We start from the raw sequence: 16710 nt of genomic DNA, 5'->3' as shown, positions 1-16710 counted from the left end.
AGGGAACTCATCCTCGGCTACAGGCGCGCAGCCTCAAATTTCTCGTCATGTAAGAATTTTCCACGCGTGCAAGAATGAAACTGGATGGAAATTTCTTTCTACCTTTTTTTTTTCAAATAGCGATATCTCCTGACAGTTTTCGATTCGAATCGATTATGTTTTTCTTGGATGTTCCGTGAGGTTAGAAGCAGAGGAACGTCGAGACACTCGTCTGTTTCCCGATCGATAGGGAAATCGAACGTTAACGTCACTTTGTTCTGTATTCAGGAAATCATTATACTTGTAAATATATTACAATCTCAGTTGTATATAAACCATATTTATTTGCCATATCAGCTATCAGCCATTTACATTTACAACGGTGTTTGAATAACGTGACTTTATGCTTTCGATTCGACGAGGGACATCCGAGCGCCATCGATGACAGCTCTTCTTCCTTTTACGATCCATTAAACATCGTTGAACCAATAGAATTTTTCCTACGATCAAGATCATCGAGAAGACGCGCGTCGAACCGTCCCTCGAGTTGCTTAAGTACTGCTTAAGAATATCACAGATCGCGATTCTTGCGTAAACGCACTAAAATTGTAACAACCTTCGCTAGCCGTCGGCTCGCGACAATCGGATCTCGTTTTTGGAGATCCTTTTCGCGGCACGATTGGTTCTTTTCGCTCGAATGCGAACCATTGCGTCTTCGTTTCGACGACCAAGGGGAATTACAAGCACCAGGACGAACAGCTCACCAATTTCTGTTTCACAAGCTCGTTGATAAAACCAAGTTACTGGGAAACAATCGCTCGACGAGAGTAAACGAAATCTGTGTACCTACCGTACGAGTATTTTGTGCAAGGAACGTTTAGAAAGGGAAACGTGAAACGTGCGACGTTTCTCGAATTGTAAAGGAATCGTTGCGAATTCCTGGATATCTCTTATTTCTAAGGTGTTGATAAAAAAGTTCTCGAGATTCGTAGGGATCAAAATGTGTAAGATAAGAAGATTGAAAGGAGAAAGTAGAGTTTGGTGTGTAGATGCTGTCGTCGATTCGCCGAGGGAAGAGTGAGCTGCTCGCCTGCAGCGACTAGACTCAACTGAAAGCCGAATTTCCATCGAGAACCGAGCGAAACGGTGTCACGAATAAAAAGCGAAGCGTTAATCGAAATTTGTGTCCGTACGGAGAAAAACCGAACGAAACAGGTGAATAGAAGCGCGCGCTAACCAGCTTGATCTCTCTAAGCCTTCGTAGAACCAGCGTAAGGCGATCTATCCGCGACGAGAGATTTTCCAGCCAATCTATTTTTCAAACGATACAACACGGACAGCTCCTTTACGCAAACTTCATTTACGTTAAGTTAACTAAACTAAACCGAAAAGGATCATCAGGGGATACGTTATTTACAGGCTTTACAGACTAACAAGAGCGAAGACAATCGGTGCGCGAGAAACTAAACGATTCGCTTCATAAATGTTTTCAGTTCGCGTTCGTCAAGCCGTTTGCACGACACGGTCTGATCGACGAGATTTCTCTCGCGAAGTACTTGCACTTCGCGTTCCATCGAGGCCTAGTCTCGATCCTCCGAGAATCATTTTCAACTATACTCGTTACTCGAGAGATTCTAGAAATTGTTCGTTAGCCTTCTTACTCGATTTTTAACTCGAATAGAGACGCGATTCAGAGATATAACTCGCCTTTCCTACAAAGTTGCGCGTTGATCACGTGTTCACGTGACTACAACGTGACCGTATACTTTTATTCTTGTCTATCGAGAAACTCTGATCTCGCTAATAAACGACATGCTTTGCTAATTCCATTAGCAAGCTTGCCGGTTCTCTACTCGCCTTGTCGCAAACTGAACGATCGAAGCGTTTTTTGTAAATTTACTTATTCTGCGTGTGTACGTGTACGTCTTTATTAGTTTCCTTTTTATTCGTATTTTGCTCGTGTGTATCACACTCTCGTCTGTTCCGCCGTACAATTTATTGCTTTCACTATAATAAATCTAAGGTTCTCTAAAGCGTCATAGGGAGAGATATTAACATTAATGGCGCGTTTAAAAGAGATTACTTCGACGACCGTACCGAAGATCGACATCTCCTCGGTTGGCCGTTCTTTAGACTCTGAAAACGCTGTAACAAGCTTATCTATCGGTCGATCCTCCGTCATCGCGAATCGCATCTTCCTAGCGCAATACTCGTCCATCTCTCGATGCATCCTTCCACTTCGACTCTTCAGTTTTCCGGATAGAATTCCTGCGAAATATCGATTCACGTAGTTGGCGATAAAACACTAATCAAGATAAAAATACGATATCTTGCAAGTATCGGTATTACCTGAACCGATTCCCTCCGACGCAAGATCGCTCGACAATTGCTGAAAAAATGATTAGCCCTTGTCGCTTAGAGTGTGTCCAACCACAGCACGCCATTTTCCGTATCGAATCCAAATGATCGAATATGTCGTAGATGAAATCTGTCGGTGAACGATTGTCCAAGCCTGATCATCACCATGTGGTACATTTGTTAGGGGGGTTCATTTTGGTTCCGATCGGGCAACGGAACGCATCCGCGAATGCTTGAGAGTTCATCATTATACCGTTGACTCTAAACACATTTTAATGGGTGGTATTTATTTCTCAATAACGTTAAATTCTTCGAGGTACGACTAAAGAGTAAGACGTTGGCTACCTTTCAGGCTGAGGTGTGTGATAATCGAGCTCAACGGAAAGAATATAGGCCTCGGCAGTCATATTGGAACAGTAAGTCTGCAATATAATTCAGAAATAAGATTAGATTCCTACGATCGTCCCTCTCGCATAGTTACAATTACACTAATTTCCATACGTTTATGAGAAACTGAAAGATTCAAAAACGCGTAAAATGCAAAAATACATATATTGAGGTATGTATAATTTTGTGTGGTAGACTAGATTAGCCGCGTAGTAGTGACACGCGTATGTGAGTATGAGTGTATGGAAGTATGTGTGTGCACAACTTCTCGAAAATCAGATAAATGCAACTGTTCCATTAGTAGCGTGGTATGGAAGATGGTGAGACCAAGAGAGTGCTGAGACGCGTGCAAATATCGACGAAGATCCTGGAAATCGTTTATTAAATAAATCTAAAACTATTTTAATATAAAACCTAACCCCAATCTAAGTATTCCTTTACTTTTATTTCGCTGATTAACCCTTTCGCGTCGGCAGTCCAGTCCGCCGAAGTACCGTCACTGAACGGAAACGCGCGCCAGAAATACGCGCAGTGTGCGTGGTTGCTGTATGTTGAGGTTATTAGATGTATGAACGGAAAAACGCGTATATAAATTGTGAAGTAGAAAATATATTTTAATACAGATGTGTAAGTACAAGTAAGAATATAATTTGAGCTGGTCCCGATCCGCAGTGTTACCCTATAACTGAAAACCCCGAAGCCATTGTAACGTCAATTCACATCAGAAACCAGGCCACACACCACGGGCACGATGGCGCCCAGATATCTGCACATCCTTGGCGCGTACCCTCAATAGTCTTAAGTACCCACCAGGGGTCTTGGAATTTTCATATCTCTCGAAAAATGGCCGACTCGTTTCTCTTCACCATTCGCGGTTCGGGATAGAATGTCCTTTTGTTCCAGGTCGAACTGATTCTTCCCTTCGTTGCCCATCGATATCCCCACTAGCGTGCGTTCATTAGATGTGCCGCAGCGGCTGGCGCGTGTATGCTCTTCCGAGAATTCGGCGAAAGAAGCGTGAAGATATCGATGGCACATCGGGCACGTCGGTGTTGCGCTTTGACGGCGTAGCGCTTTGTATCACGAAGCCGTTGGAAAGTTCCGTGACACGTGCCGCCACACATAGAGTGTATAATATTTAGCGCAATATATATGCCTACTTACGCTCTGAGCTCTACTCCTCTAATTATATTCACAGAGATACGAATCCGTAGAGTGAGGGCGAAAATCTGAAAATGTGGATGAAAGGCGTCGTATGTTTACCTGGGCGGCGCTTATGAAGAAAAGCTGGCTCGGCCGAAGTCCCTCTAATCCGGGAAGACTTCGATCCTTCCCATTCGTCAGGGTGTGCCAGGTTTTATAAGAAATTTGCAAGGCTCCGATATCAGCGACATTCTCGTTCCTCGTCACGTTCCAGTCAAACTGAAAAATCATTTGAACGAGTTCCATCCAACTTGCTCGAGGAAAATATGTGAAAAAAATATTCTCTACCTGTACAGCAACGTCGTTCCCATAAAACTGAACCTTCCTCCAGAAGCTTCTGGCATAAAGCCTCGCGACGCATTCGATCCTCGCTTCCAACCTCTTCCAAGACTCTGGCGTGATCCAGAGCCACTGATCGACGTTCATATCGGGATCCAATGGCAGTCGACGTCGATGGAGGTCGAAAGCGTGGAGAATCTCGTGACCGATCACCGATCCTAGAGTCGCGTGCGCTGCATACGCTGGCCCAGCATCCCAGGACCATGACCAAGCTATCATCATCGCCAGTGGAATGCCTAAAATCGATGAATTCCCTCGTCATAATTCTTTCGGCAAGCTTATAAAATGTTTAGAGATCCATTTTACCTATTGTGTTCGTCGAAGATTCGTAGTAAGCGGATACGCTATAGGGATGACGACGTCTGCAAAGATAAAATTAATTTTATCCCATTCTATTATCGATGGGTTCGCAGCAATAAGGAGACAGCCCCGATATCTAAAATCGCATTTATCGGAAAAGAAAGAGAGACATAGGTTTCCTGTTCAAGAATGTAGAGATTTAGTACTACGAATATTAGCTGACTACGACGAATGCACAGTACGTTGCAAAGCGACTCGATTTTAATCGATCGTGAATTAGTTTGCTTTTAAATAAATTTTGTTGCGTCAGATTACTAAGAAAGTGGTTACTCCACTTTTATTTTCGATCCTATTGTTAGGATGTTCGGAGTAAGAAAATGCTCACTTTTCGGTGACGTTCCTGCGCAAAACCTTGTCGTCCACGGTGCGAACCTGTCGAAATCGTTTCAACACGGTGTGGAAGAAATCTGCCGGATCGATCTCCACCTACCGGAAGTGATAGATGGCAGTCACGAATAGCTGACGGAAGAGTATCGCTAGGAATACGCGCGCGTCGCATGCAAAGAAGCACGAGGAAGGCCTCACCTCGGCCATTTCGCGGGCCAGCAGGCTCTCATTGTGGAAACCAGGCCACACGTGAAATCTTCCCCGCAACGAGTTCAGCTTCAACAACGCCTGCGTCCTTGTCTCCTCGTCTAGCCAAGATTTCACCAAAATGCGCTCAGCTACTGTCTCTTTCACGCGTTCGAACAGCCCTCCCACCTGTTCGCGACACGACGCAATTTGTATCGCAACGTTTTCACCAAGACAAAGGGAAGAGAAGAGAGAAAGAGCAACGAGAGTAGAATAGAGAGAAGCAGATGCTATTTTTCATCGCCTTACCTTGTTAGCTAGGTTTTCTAAATACTGCGGCGTGTACTGCTGCACATACAAAGCACCCACGATTTCGCTGAAGACATCCTTCGTCAGCTTGAAACAGGACAGCTCCCAGTCCTTGCTCCCGGTCACGTTCACGATGTCGTGCAGGGTGTCCGTCGCGTACAACAGCAACAGTCCATTGTGAATAATCCTTCGTAAGGATATGCACTTGTGAGTATTGTTTGCGCGTTTAAAACATCGCTTTCTATCTTCGTTTTATTCGATCCACGACTTCGAAAATAGCTATAACTCTCGTACGAGTGTTCGTACGAAATAATAGCCTGTGAGGATATATATTTCAGTGGAAAAGAGAGGATAATGTCCTGGTGGCTATAATAATGAACAGCTGGCCCCGAAAGCATAACGAATTAGCGTTATCGATTCTATCGAACCTTGCCATGCCTCCGCCACAAGCGCGAGCTCGTTTCGACAAATTCGAGGATACGTATCCCTTTCTTGCCTCCTTGAGCTACGTGCATGTGACAGTATTAACGGAACTATAATTTCAATTGAAGTGAAATCATCGTTCCTATTAGTAGAACCTCGATTCTGGTTGATACAGAGCGAACAGAGTAGCGCAGATGGGCGGAATTTTCGCAACGAAGGGTAATGGACGAATTAGGCACCGATTTACGATGCATGCTCGCTGCTGGTATCAAAATTTACGGTCGTACCACGTTTATTAACCGCATACGGTACGCTGGCGTGCACTGCGTACGAACTTCTCTGCTCATAAATGTTACGCCAGACGCTGATAGCGTTCTCCGTGCTAACAACCTTCGCGACATTTAACCTACGCTACGCTTCCATTTTCATCTGCCCCCGAGCTCTCTACGAGATTAATTCTGGCGACGTTGCGACGGTTTAAGAGATGATTTGGAATATCATCTGGAAATTAACTGGCGCACACATTCCTACGAACTTGAAATAAAAGTTGCAAGTCGGACGTTGAAAATTTCAATTTCAAAGTAAACGATGAACGATCGTAATTCCCGACGATTGATATTAAAAGCTGCAGCAAATGTGAAAAAAACGTTCCATATCCGAAGAACGCAACGAATCCGAATATTAAGGACGATAGATGGGCAGAAATTGGCGGTAGGATGCGAGCGTCTGGTTCTTTGTTGCGCGGAATACCTTCGGCAGTAATTATCGCGGTTTGCTGGCTGTATTCATCCTCCGGTTGTGTCTGTCTGTCTGCGAGAGATAATAGCGAGGGACGAGCATAGGCTGCCAACTGTGGCGTTTCGGAATCCCGAGTGTTTGCTCCGCCAACCAGTCCGTCCTACTGATATTACCGTAAACTGACAAAGTTCGAGTTTGATAATTTGTAGCTAGCCCGTGTCTTGCTCGTTACCCAGGAGAAGAGAAGAATGTGACAATCAACGATCAAGCTACCCTCTTTAACTTTCCAAGACTAGTCGAATATTCGAAATAATTGTCCCCCTGTGGTGAGATATACAAAAGGCGAAACTATCAGTCAGCTTGACGTTATAACGTGCTCCGGAATCTGTTGCTTCGAATGTAAGCTTTACATCCGATCAGCAAAGAATTTCACCTTGGATTTGCTGGAAAGGCCGAATTCCACGTGTTCAACGACCGAATAATCCGAGTCAAGGTATCCGAACTTGATCCTCCGGCGAATACCGCATCCTGCTACCTCTTTTACAACGTGCAATTTTTTTCCTTCTCTCTCGATTCACTGAACAGCAAACATTGTCGTGGGAACTCGACCGAACCGGGCAGCCAATTTACCCATCGAACTTTCTGCTTTCTAATTAAATTCGATGTTTCGTCGATTTTCTTGTTCCTTCGCGTCGCTACCGTTTCCGATAAACGCTACGTAAGTCGAGTTACCGATATACTTTACGAATGAAAAGAAAGTTACCACTTACCGGCAGTTCCACGCTCGAGCGTTTTACGCGATTAAAAGTTAAACCTTTCTAATCGTTCGACGACGATAATAAGCTTCGCAGGAATTACTTAAGGGTAGAGAACATCGTGTTGCCGTTTAACTACGTTGGTACGCGGCTCATACGCATGCATTATGCAAATTCATCGGCGGCCGCATCGTCAAAGCGGAGTCTGTCAACGTTTACGACGTTCCGCAATCGGTACGTGTAATCCAACCGGCATCCAGCGTGAAATTCAACCGAGCGTGGCGAGAACTTCGTTTAATGTAATTAGTACAATTTGCAATAATCGAAGCTTCTCCAAGCTACTTGCAGCATGACTCGCTATATTCCCGCACATGGTTCAAACTATCCTAATAAAAACTGTCTACGGTCGCGTAACTATTATGGGAGTCAGTTTGTAGGAATTCGCGATCTACGAAACCCATCGCGCTGAATTTCGCATATTTTTTTGAATCTCCCGCTCTGCGCGTATATTCGGATTTCCTCTCTCGATTCGCTTTTTTTTTTATTCGACGTTGAACCGAGAAATTATGGGAAGCAAAGTTTGCTAATTGACGCAACAAAAGGCGATTTAATCGCGTTTCGATTGCCGGTTGTTCCATAGCTTGTTTCGATTACCAACCGGACAAACACACATATCGACGATCTGGCAATTTGTACGTGCGGCTGGATATATTAATCCCCCTGACGAAGAATCCTCGTGGCGATGAAGCTTTCGACCGAATCGGTGGATCGCGCGGTGAAGATCGTTTTTCTCAAACCCCTTGATACGAGGATTAAACGATTGGCGAAACACAATCGCGAAACCGCATCTGCGTGACCGACCGCCATTTCAATTGGCTGGCTCAGCCGTTTTTGAAATTACCACTGTTAATAAAACCTTCAACGAGCGTATCGTTCCTCTTTCACGAATTATTTTACAGATTATTCAACGAAACAATAATGTCATTCACGTTCTTGCTGGCGAATACAAAATCAAGAAGCTCTTCTAACGTTTGCCCTCCGTTTAATGGATACTTCATTCGTGATCGAACGTATGAAATGTTAAGCAACTTGCAACAATTCCAATCGATCAGGTTGTCCGACGACAGCGGCAATTTGCAGCTCTCGATCCCAAAGGAGCAAGCCGGAAAACGAATGTATCGGAAGCGACGTAAATTTGAAGGCGAAACGTTCTTCCGATCAGCCAGTTGTAGCTCGTTCAATTAATATTCATTCGTTATGCAATTCTCGGATCGGCAGACCGATATTTACACGCGATCATCAACTTCCGCAACATCAACCGCTCGTTATCGGCTTGTATTTCGAGCCAAAGATCAAAACAACATTTACGTCGTATAACGTTATTTATGAGGAAAATCAAGGGAAAATGGGATAACTGACGGTTGAGCTGTAACTTCCGCGTTCGTGAAATTATCATTAGCATACATTGAGTGTTACCTCTGAATATATTTCGCTCGTTGACGAACAAACAATATACGGGGAATGTGAAAACTAAGTTTCAAACGAATGTTTTAATCGAATGAGTCCGCCTCGATAAACGAGTTTACGTCGAAAGGAGCCGTGGTATCGATAATTCGTCCTATTTACGTCTGCTTTTACACTCGCCATAAAAGTTCTGTTTAGCATCTATGGCACGACGAATCGATTGGTTCGACTAAAAAATATCCGTACGGCTGCCATAAAGGAGAAAATTACGGGCAAAATGTGAATCTCGCGACGAAAAATGGTATGGCGATCGTAAAAATCACCGGTGCACCAACGATGCTCTCTGTCGTTATTTTTAATACCACGCCGGTAGTTTGGTTAATAAACAAGTCGCTATAATAATGGTGAGCGTGTTTTTACTCGTTTTTTTTTTTTTTTTTTTTTTTTTTTTTGGACGCGTTGCTCTTTACCGCGGTAAACGCGCGTGCAGCTGCAGAACGGTAAACGTGTTCGCGTGCATTCGATCCGCGAACCATTTGCCCTTGTTTTAATTAACGCAATCGATCGGCGAGTATTTTTGTTGTACAGAACATGATCCTAACGAGCAGGATTTATTCCCCAGACGCGAAAGCGTGATTATACGGCTCCACCTAGAACCGTGAAATTGCAGCTACAGCCACGGTGTTGTTATTTTCAATTTAGTTCGTTTATTAGTCATTATGGGATCTATCAATCAACGTCCATGTAATTTATGGTATTTGTATTTCCTCTGCGTTTTCTCCATTTGAGATTCTACTGGCTCGCGTGTTTCATCCTTTACTATCTTAATACTAATTATGCATCTGTGAATCCTGTTATGTGAAAGTGTAGTTGATCGCTTTGACTTCGACCGGTACGAAGCCAACAGATGTCCTAAAGTCTACGAACTGAAGCATACATTTTCTGCGTTTAAGGTTAAAGGAACGAGGGCCACGTACGAAGACGCGATGGATAGAACACGAACATTCCGCAGTTCTACGATCGATTTTGTTCTACGATTTGTGTAATCAGCTGTTAAGGCAGAAATCATGCGCCGCAGAGGTGTTCGATTAAGCTTCGCGGGTTCCACGCGGCCAGGGCCTTTAATACTCCATGGATCGGGCTTAATGTCGCGGAAAGACCAGCAGGAATCGAATTCGTACTTCCATGGAAGATACGAGCCTGCGAGATTGCGCTTGGCGCTACATCTTTTCACGAACGCGATAAATTATTTCCCAACCTTTTCACGGCGGATTTAAATTCCGCCTTATCAAAGCGGCGATACCGCGAGGTTACGAGAATTTATGGCAGCTGTTTCGTTTCACTGCGATACCGACAACACCTCTTTTCAAATTTTGACGCTGAAAATACCACGCCAGCCCGCGTAAAGTCCACCGCGCGTACGCTTTGATTGTCAGGTGCTAGTTGCTCTCGAGGGAAGAAACTGGTAATCCTCGAATTTCGTGCGGGCGAGAAATTCTGACGGACTTTCCCAGACAATATATCGAGGCGTAAAGTGGCGCTTACCTTCGGGAAAAACGATTCAGCAGTTTCCCAAGGCTGCGGAAGTAACGCGGAGCGGTAACATAAACGTAGACCAGTTGATCGTCGTAGCCGTAAGCAGGACGTTCCCGATTGCGACTGTGATTGTAAAGATCGGCAGTGGCAGCGCCTAAAGTGGCATTCAGCAGCGTCCCCCACCTTATCTAACCCAGGAACCAAGCACATCATTTTTCCTCTGCAAAATTGCCGATGGTATCGCGATGGTTAACGTCTACTCACATAACCGAAACTTTCTTGCAGATACGACATGTTGAAAGGAACGTACACCCTCTGATCCACGTCCACCCAATTGTATAGATCCTTGTGCTTCGGATAGATCTGCAGGGTCGAAGCAAAAACGTTATTCGATGGATGAAATGGCGCAAAAGGGCGCAGAATTGGGCGATGGACAAAGAATGAATGCGATTATAAAGTAAATTGTCAAAGGGTCAAAGTGAAAAACGCTTCAAAGATATTTAGGTAGCGATTCGTTACTGGGTTGTAAAAGATGTATCGACTCACCTTGCTGAGAGATAGACAGAACTGTAGCAGCAGATCGGTCTCCGAGGCGCGATCCTTCGGATCCATCGTCTTCGGCAGAAGGCCGTCAACGATCTTCTGAATCCTCCGCGATCTTTGCTCTTCCATTTTATTCTGAAAGCAATCGTCCACTGCGTGAGATCATCCGATTAATAGACTTCAGATCGGTGTGTATTTAATCGGCCACACGTGTAAAATCTGCTCGCCCACTCAACGAGGATAAGCCCGTGGATTCGTCAAAAAGATTCAAGTGTTCCTGGTCTGGTGGTCGTTAAAGGATCAGGATTGATGATCGTGAAAGGGAAACGACGAGATAGGCAGCCGGACAAATGCGTCATCCGTGACGGTGGAGAAAGATCGATGGTTTGAACGTTTGTGAAAAGACGGCGGACTGATACTTGGAACGGCGAATCTCGAAAGAACTTGAAAGTTTCATCGCAAAAACTAAACCGCGATTGTCTTCGAAGATGCAAATCCAAGATCCTTCTTTAAAGTTGGAACATCTCAGACGTTTATTACTTGCTTCCATGATAACGACGAACCAACTTTTCCAACGCGGCTTTTCTCGAGGGGAAGGCCTGAATTACTCGAGCGTAAATAATTTCGCGGGAGATCGATGAGCGCTTCCGGCGCGACTCCGCTATCGGAAGGAACGCGTCAACGGGACGAAAAAAGAGAAATTGATCGAAGCTCGCGTTGATAGGGCCATTCAGGACCGAGGATGGCTGCTGGTTCTATCTTTGGCACGCATTTCGTCGGAATTTTTCCGTTCGAGGAAGGTTACAGCACGTGCGCCGCGATTCGCCCCGGCGCCGGTTGTACTTCTCCGAATGTTCATGTATGTTTCGTAATGGTACGACTATCGAACAGCTTCTTTTTGCCTGCTTCATTTCCTTCTTCTCCCCCGGCGAGCAAAGTTTCACGCGTTCCCCCGAGAACTGGAACAGCGCTCGCCGAAATGTCTTCCGGTAGCCTTCGCCGGGCCATTCTCGCCATCGTCGACACTTTCGTCGAGATGGTCTCAGAGAAGAGGTGTATTTAATAGACCGCGATTTCTTGGAATTCTCTTTGGACGTCTCGATGATCTCCGTACACGATACCTAAATTTTACACGTATTCAAGACACGCGTTTAAATGGAAATAATTTCCATTTGAATGGTCGGTCGACTACAAGAGCGTAGATTTCACTGCAGAATTATTAGATCCTCTACATTCTATCGTTTCTCTATTTCCGATATTTTAGCAAGTTCTCCATTAACGTTCTTCTCATTGAGACGAAGAACTACTTGAATCCTCATCGACGTTGGCGAGTAGCATCAGATCGGAGAACAAGACCAAGTTGATTGCTTGAAATCCTTTATGAACAGTTCACGGACTGTACAAGTCCCGTTATTACTAACGGTTCGACGAATTAAAAGGAACACCGTGAAGTCGATGGGCATCGTTATCGAAGTCGTTAGCGTGGCACAAAGCTGCGGCTTCCATTTCCTTTCGCGACAGTGTGTCATCACGTGCGATCCACCCTCTGCTTTTCCTCCCTTTCTCTCCGGCTCTTCAGCTTGTTCGGTCGGCTTACCCACTTTCCACCCCTGCGCCCCACAAAAATAACGCGACCCAATTTCTCCAAGTTTTCACGGGATCGAGCCATTGATTCCGTGGACGTGGGTTCGATAGGACGAGATTCTCGTCCAACTCCGTCTGTCTTCGAGTGTTCTCCAACAATCGTTTCCTATTCGCTGTGTTCCTCCTTCGGTAAATAAATGAAGTCACGGCGAAGAAGCTCGTCAGCCAAGCAGAGCCAGCGAATGGTATGGTAACTAAAGCAATATCCGTTGGTTCGTGTTTTATTCGCGCGGAACGAACGGCGGAATTGAAAGCGCGGCGGGGGATTCCGACGAAGAACCAAGCCGAAAACCGGCGGATGAAACGGAGAAGCCGAGGCTACCCGAAGGAAAAATTCATCTAACAGAAAGCAGCAACGTCCCAATTATGGGAAATTGGCGTTAGATATTCTGGAACCATTGGAAGTTCGGTCGTTTTCTTCGTCGGGGGGAAATTTTAAGGAAAGAATTTTCTAAAGAATTTTTATCTTTGCTAAATTTAATAAAGTTTCTGAGGATTGGTGTGGCAGAACTTGGTAGTTTGGTATCTTAGCTATAGCTAGCGTGAAGAGAAAGTAACAAGGGAGAAAGGAAAATGGACTGTAGCGATACAGAAAAGGATAGCAGCGATACAGAGACAGCGATTGTGCCTGGGGAATATTCGGAAAAAAAGTTCGAAACAGCGACGCCGAAATCGAAACGACGCCCAAGCGGTCAGGGCCGAATTAATGAGTTGGATTCGATTACTCGTCTCGATACCTGGCCAGATTTTTTTGTCCCGACCACGCGCTAAAGCGTCGTAGGGATTTTGAAAATTCAGCCCCAGGCTGCTCCGTGCTTCGGTGAATTTTTTTTTTTTTTTTTTTTTTACAAAACCACCATTTGATTCTCTTCGTTAGTGAAAATTTCGCTCAAATTGACCGAACGTAAGATAATTTGAAAAAATGATAATACCTGGAATTCCAAAGAAAACCTATTATATTGTTTTATATTAAATTCACGCTTAGTTTTGAAATTGAATTTATTTAAATTCTTTCTAGTTTCTACAGACTGAATTTATTTAAATTTATTCTACTTGACTAGTATCCTTGCATGTTACGCGTTACAACGCGCATGTCGAGAACAGGTACGGAAATAGTAATAATTCGTGGAACAAGGAAGCGTTAATTAAGTAGACGCGTTGTCCAATTCTTTTAATAAACGTTTTAACGCTGCTGGGCTCGAGTAAATTAATAAGGTGAATCCGATAATTCCCGGCCAACGGTCGCGGTTTATTTGCACCGGTTAGAGCTTAACTACTTATATGTATTTTCAGGGTGACAGGGTAGCGCGGTGAAAAAGGTCCGACCGTCGCGTGGCGTTTTATTTCACAGGAGACCGTGCAAAACGCGGCCTGCAGATTAAGCGTCGGAATATAAAACGGTGAAACGCGAATTTATTAAATCCGCGTTGCCGGCCAGTCTAACAAAACCAGTTACGAATGGCTGCTCGTCGTTTTCAGAAATTGAGCAAAATGATCCGTGTCCCTTTGCCGTCATCTGTCCAATTGCCAAAAAAAAAGAACTTAATGAAACCGGCCGGTATAATTAATTTTTGGGACGTAGGAATATTTTTAACCAGCAAGAGGACGCGATTGAAATTTTGTCATTCTGTCGCGAGTGCTGGTATAAGTAAACTAATCAAAATTATTCTTTATTGGAATTTTAAAATATCGAAGCTTAGATGAATCGCATAACCCAATCTTACTATGTATACGTGTCCTTTTCACTGTTCCACCGTACGAGACGAGATATTCTTCGAACAAAAGCCTTTTTCGCATGCAGATTATTAAAGATGTAGCACGACGTCGCATCGAGTCCCACGAGCAGAGCAACGAGGCCACCGACGAGCCCGGCAAAGTCATTAATTTAAATTTCAATTCGATTTCCATGTTACTCGTTCCCAGAAGCGACGGGGTCCGGCAAGAAATCGTACGGTCCAAACGAAGAACGGTGCAAAAGAGAAACGCGGATGACGTCGCCGTCCGCGTTCGTGATGATGCAAACGGTCACGGTGCATTTAGTCGAATTTCCAGCGTTAATTAAAGTGACGTAATCGTGGGACACGTGTCAGAGATGAAAGCGAGGAATCGGACGTCGGGTCGGATATGGCTGGAAAATAAATTGAAGATGGATCGTGCTGAATGGTGCTTCTGTATGTTCTAATGCTCCTCGAAGGATGGAAAATAGAGAGCCGCCTCGGCAGAGGCTGACACGGACCAACCATAATGTTCTTTTCACGAGTCAATTTCGTTTCGAGATACGAGTCGCCCGTAGGCGAAAGTCGAAGGCGCATGTTACGTTCAATCGTTCGCTACGCATTTGTTACGCTTTAGATTAATGCACGCACTTTTCCACAAAACGAGCATGGAACTACCGTGTCATCGTGTTGAGAATTTTGGATCTTAATTGCCGAAATAATGGTATAGAAATACTAAATTTGCACTTGGAGTTTATATTAGAATAGTTATATATTCATTTGATAAACGATTTCAAAGATATTCATCGATACACACTTGCACGCGTCTCACCTTCTTCCATACCAGACTGTTAACTGAACAGTTTACACTCCTCTGTTTTCGAGACGTCGTGCACGTATATACTTCCACACACTGATATTCACATACAAGTGTCATTACTACGTAGCTAACATAGTGTAGCACATAAAATTATACATATCTCAATATATCGTATTAATACTGTTTGCTCGTTCTGTCGTTTGCGTATGACAATAACTGGCGGGAAAAAGATCGCGCGCGAAAGTAATTGTTTCAGTGAGATTGTTTAACAAGTTTAATATCACGGAGTGCTCGGAGTCTCTAGTCCCTCTATCAATTTTCCTAGTTCAAACATCATCCGCCGCGTAACATTTACTTTCCATTCGTTTTCTGACAGTAGAGCGAAACCGTGTCATTCGTAAAGTGGAGATTTGTCGAAAAGTCGCAGTCATATTTACCGCGATAAATCGCCGGGAAAAAGTGCTTACGCAGATTCATAGCGGATACGAATGTTTTTAATCCGTGGAATATCAGTGGTTTGCGAGAGCAAACGAGGCGTCACGACCTCGCTGTGCATTTGCCCGGATATTCAGCCACTTTGACTGCGGATCGATGTTCTTTTGATTTCTCTTGACAATCAAGACATTGGTCTAGAAACGATCGATTCTAAAAACTTGGATCGAGAATGAAGCAAAATCATCGGCTGGTTTACAGAGGCTCAATCGTTTCGCTGAACCACTGCAGAAATGATAAAGATATCTTACCGGAAGAATTCTGCATTTCCACGATACACGACACATTTAATTACTGATAATTCGTCGTTCTGTAAACATTGGGTTGCGGGAAATTTCATTAAAAGCTGGCACGCGCGCCGGCAGATGTTAAACGAAACCGCGCGTAACTCGCCAAGCTTCATTAATCAAAATCGCCGTAACGTTCGTACGTCGATGCATCGAGGAAGCTGGTCGTCGCGTTCGATGGATTAATTCCACTGGATCGTCGTGTCCGGTGAATCAATTCGACGGTAAATGATACGAATAAATATAGATACGCTGGGAAAATAACGAAGTCGTATCTACTCTCGGAGGACGTTGCCGAAATTTATCGCGTTCGGTGGTAAAAAAATAAAACTTGGCAGATTAATTTTCAGCTCTCGGCCACCTTGCGATCTGCTCGTAAATTGCGAGGTGTGTTTCCTCGGAAAACGGAAGGTCCCTGGCGAGGTATCGCTGTTCGAGTAACGTGCAATTTTTGAAGAGAAAATTCAGGCGCGAGAATACCCCGGGGAACGACTCGATATCGCCAAGTCAGAAAGCGTAACGATATTAATATTCATCGTGCGAATTAATATCAATGGCCACTACTCTGACCGGAATTCGAACGTGGCATTTATTAAATTTAATCGAACCCTTGTATCTGAATTAACGATCTCTCCGCCCGATGAAACGAGCGGCCAGAACGAGGACACTAAATATCGTTGCCGGTTACGTCTGCGCGTTTCGACCTCGTGATATGACCAACAGCCGATCTCTCGTGTTTCTTTCCTCCTTCCGTTGCGAACCGGTCAGCTCGATACAAAATTTATACGCGTTAATTGTTGAATTTATCGAATTCTCTATGTAAATCAAACAGATTTAGTGTGCTT

General features: G+C 44.3%; 1 protein-coding gene across 4 annotated transcripts in view; it reads right to left on the bottom strand.

Moving 5' to 3' along the window:
• Positions 1-303: 303 nt before the first annotated feature.
• The window catches only part of LOC126871881 (neprilysin-1-like), a 73720-nt gene continuing 57313 nt past the window's right edge, over positions 304-16710 (bottom strand). For all 4 annotated transcript variants that reach the window (XM_050631189.1, XM_050631187.1, XM_050631188.1 and 1 more), the window contains 12 exons: positions 10911-11042; positions 10629-10727; positions 10374-10552; positions 5449-5635; positions 5152-5328; positions 4952-5052; positions 4573-4628; positions 4216-4502; positions 3988-4146; positions 2683-2759; positions 2329-2598; positions 304-2247 (listed from right to left, as the gene is read on the bottom strand). In XM_050631189.1, the coding sequence (XP_050487146.1) occupies positions 2499-2598; positions 2683-2759; positions 3988-4146; positions 4216-4502; positions 4573-4628; positions 4952-5052; positions 5152-5328; positions 5449-5635; positions 10374-10552; positions 10629-10727; positions 10911-11042 (1554 nt within the window). In that variant the 3' untranslated portion in view covers positions 304-2247; positions 2329-2498. The remainder of the gene's footprint in view (positions 2248-2328; positions 2599-2682; positions 2760-3987; positions 4147-4215; positions 4503-4572; positions 4629-4951; positions 5053-5151; positions 5329-5448; positions 5636-10373; positions 10553-10628; positions 10728-10910; positions 11043-16710) is intronic.

The sequence above is a fragment of the Bombus huntii genome, chromosome 12 (assembly GCF_024542735.1).
Source record: "Bombus huntii isolate Logan2020A chromosome 12, iyBomHunt1.1, whole genome shotgun sequence".
Lineage (NCBI taxonomy): Eukaryota > Metazoa > Arthropoda > Insecta > Hymenoptera > Apidae > Bombus > Bombus huntii.
The sequence above is the reverse complement of the archived record's forward strand: the minus strand, read 5'-3'. Positions and strand labels throughout refer to the sequence as shown.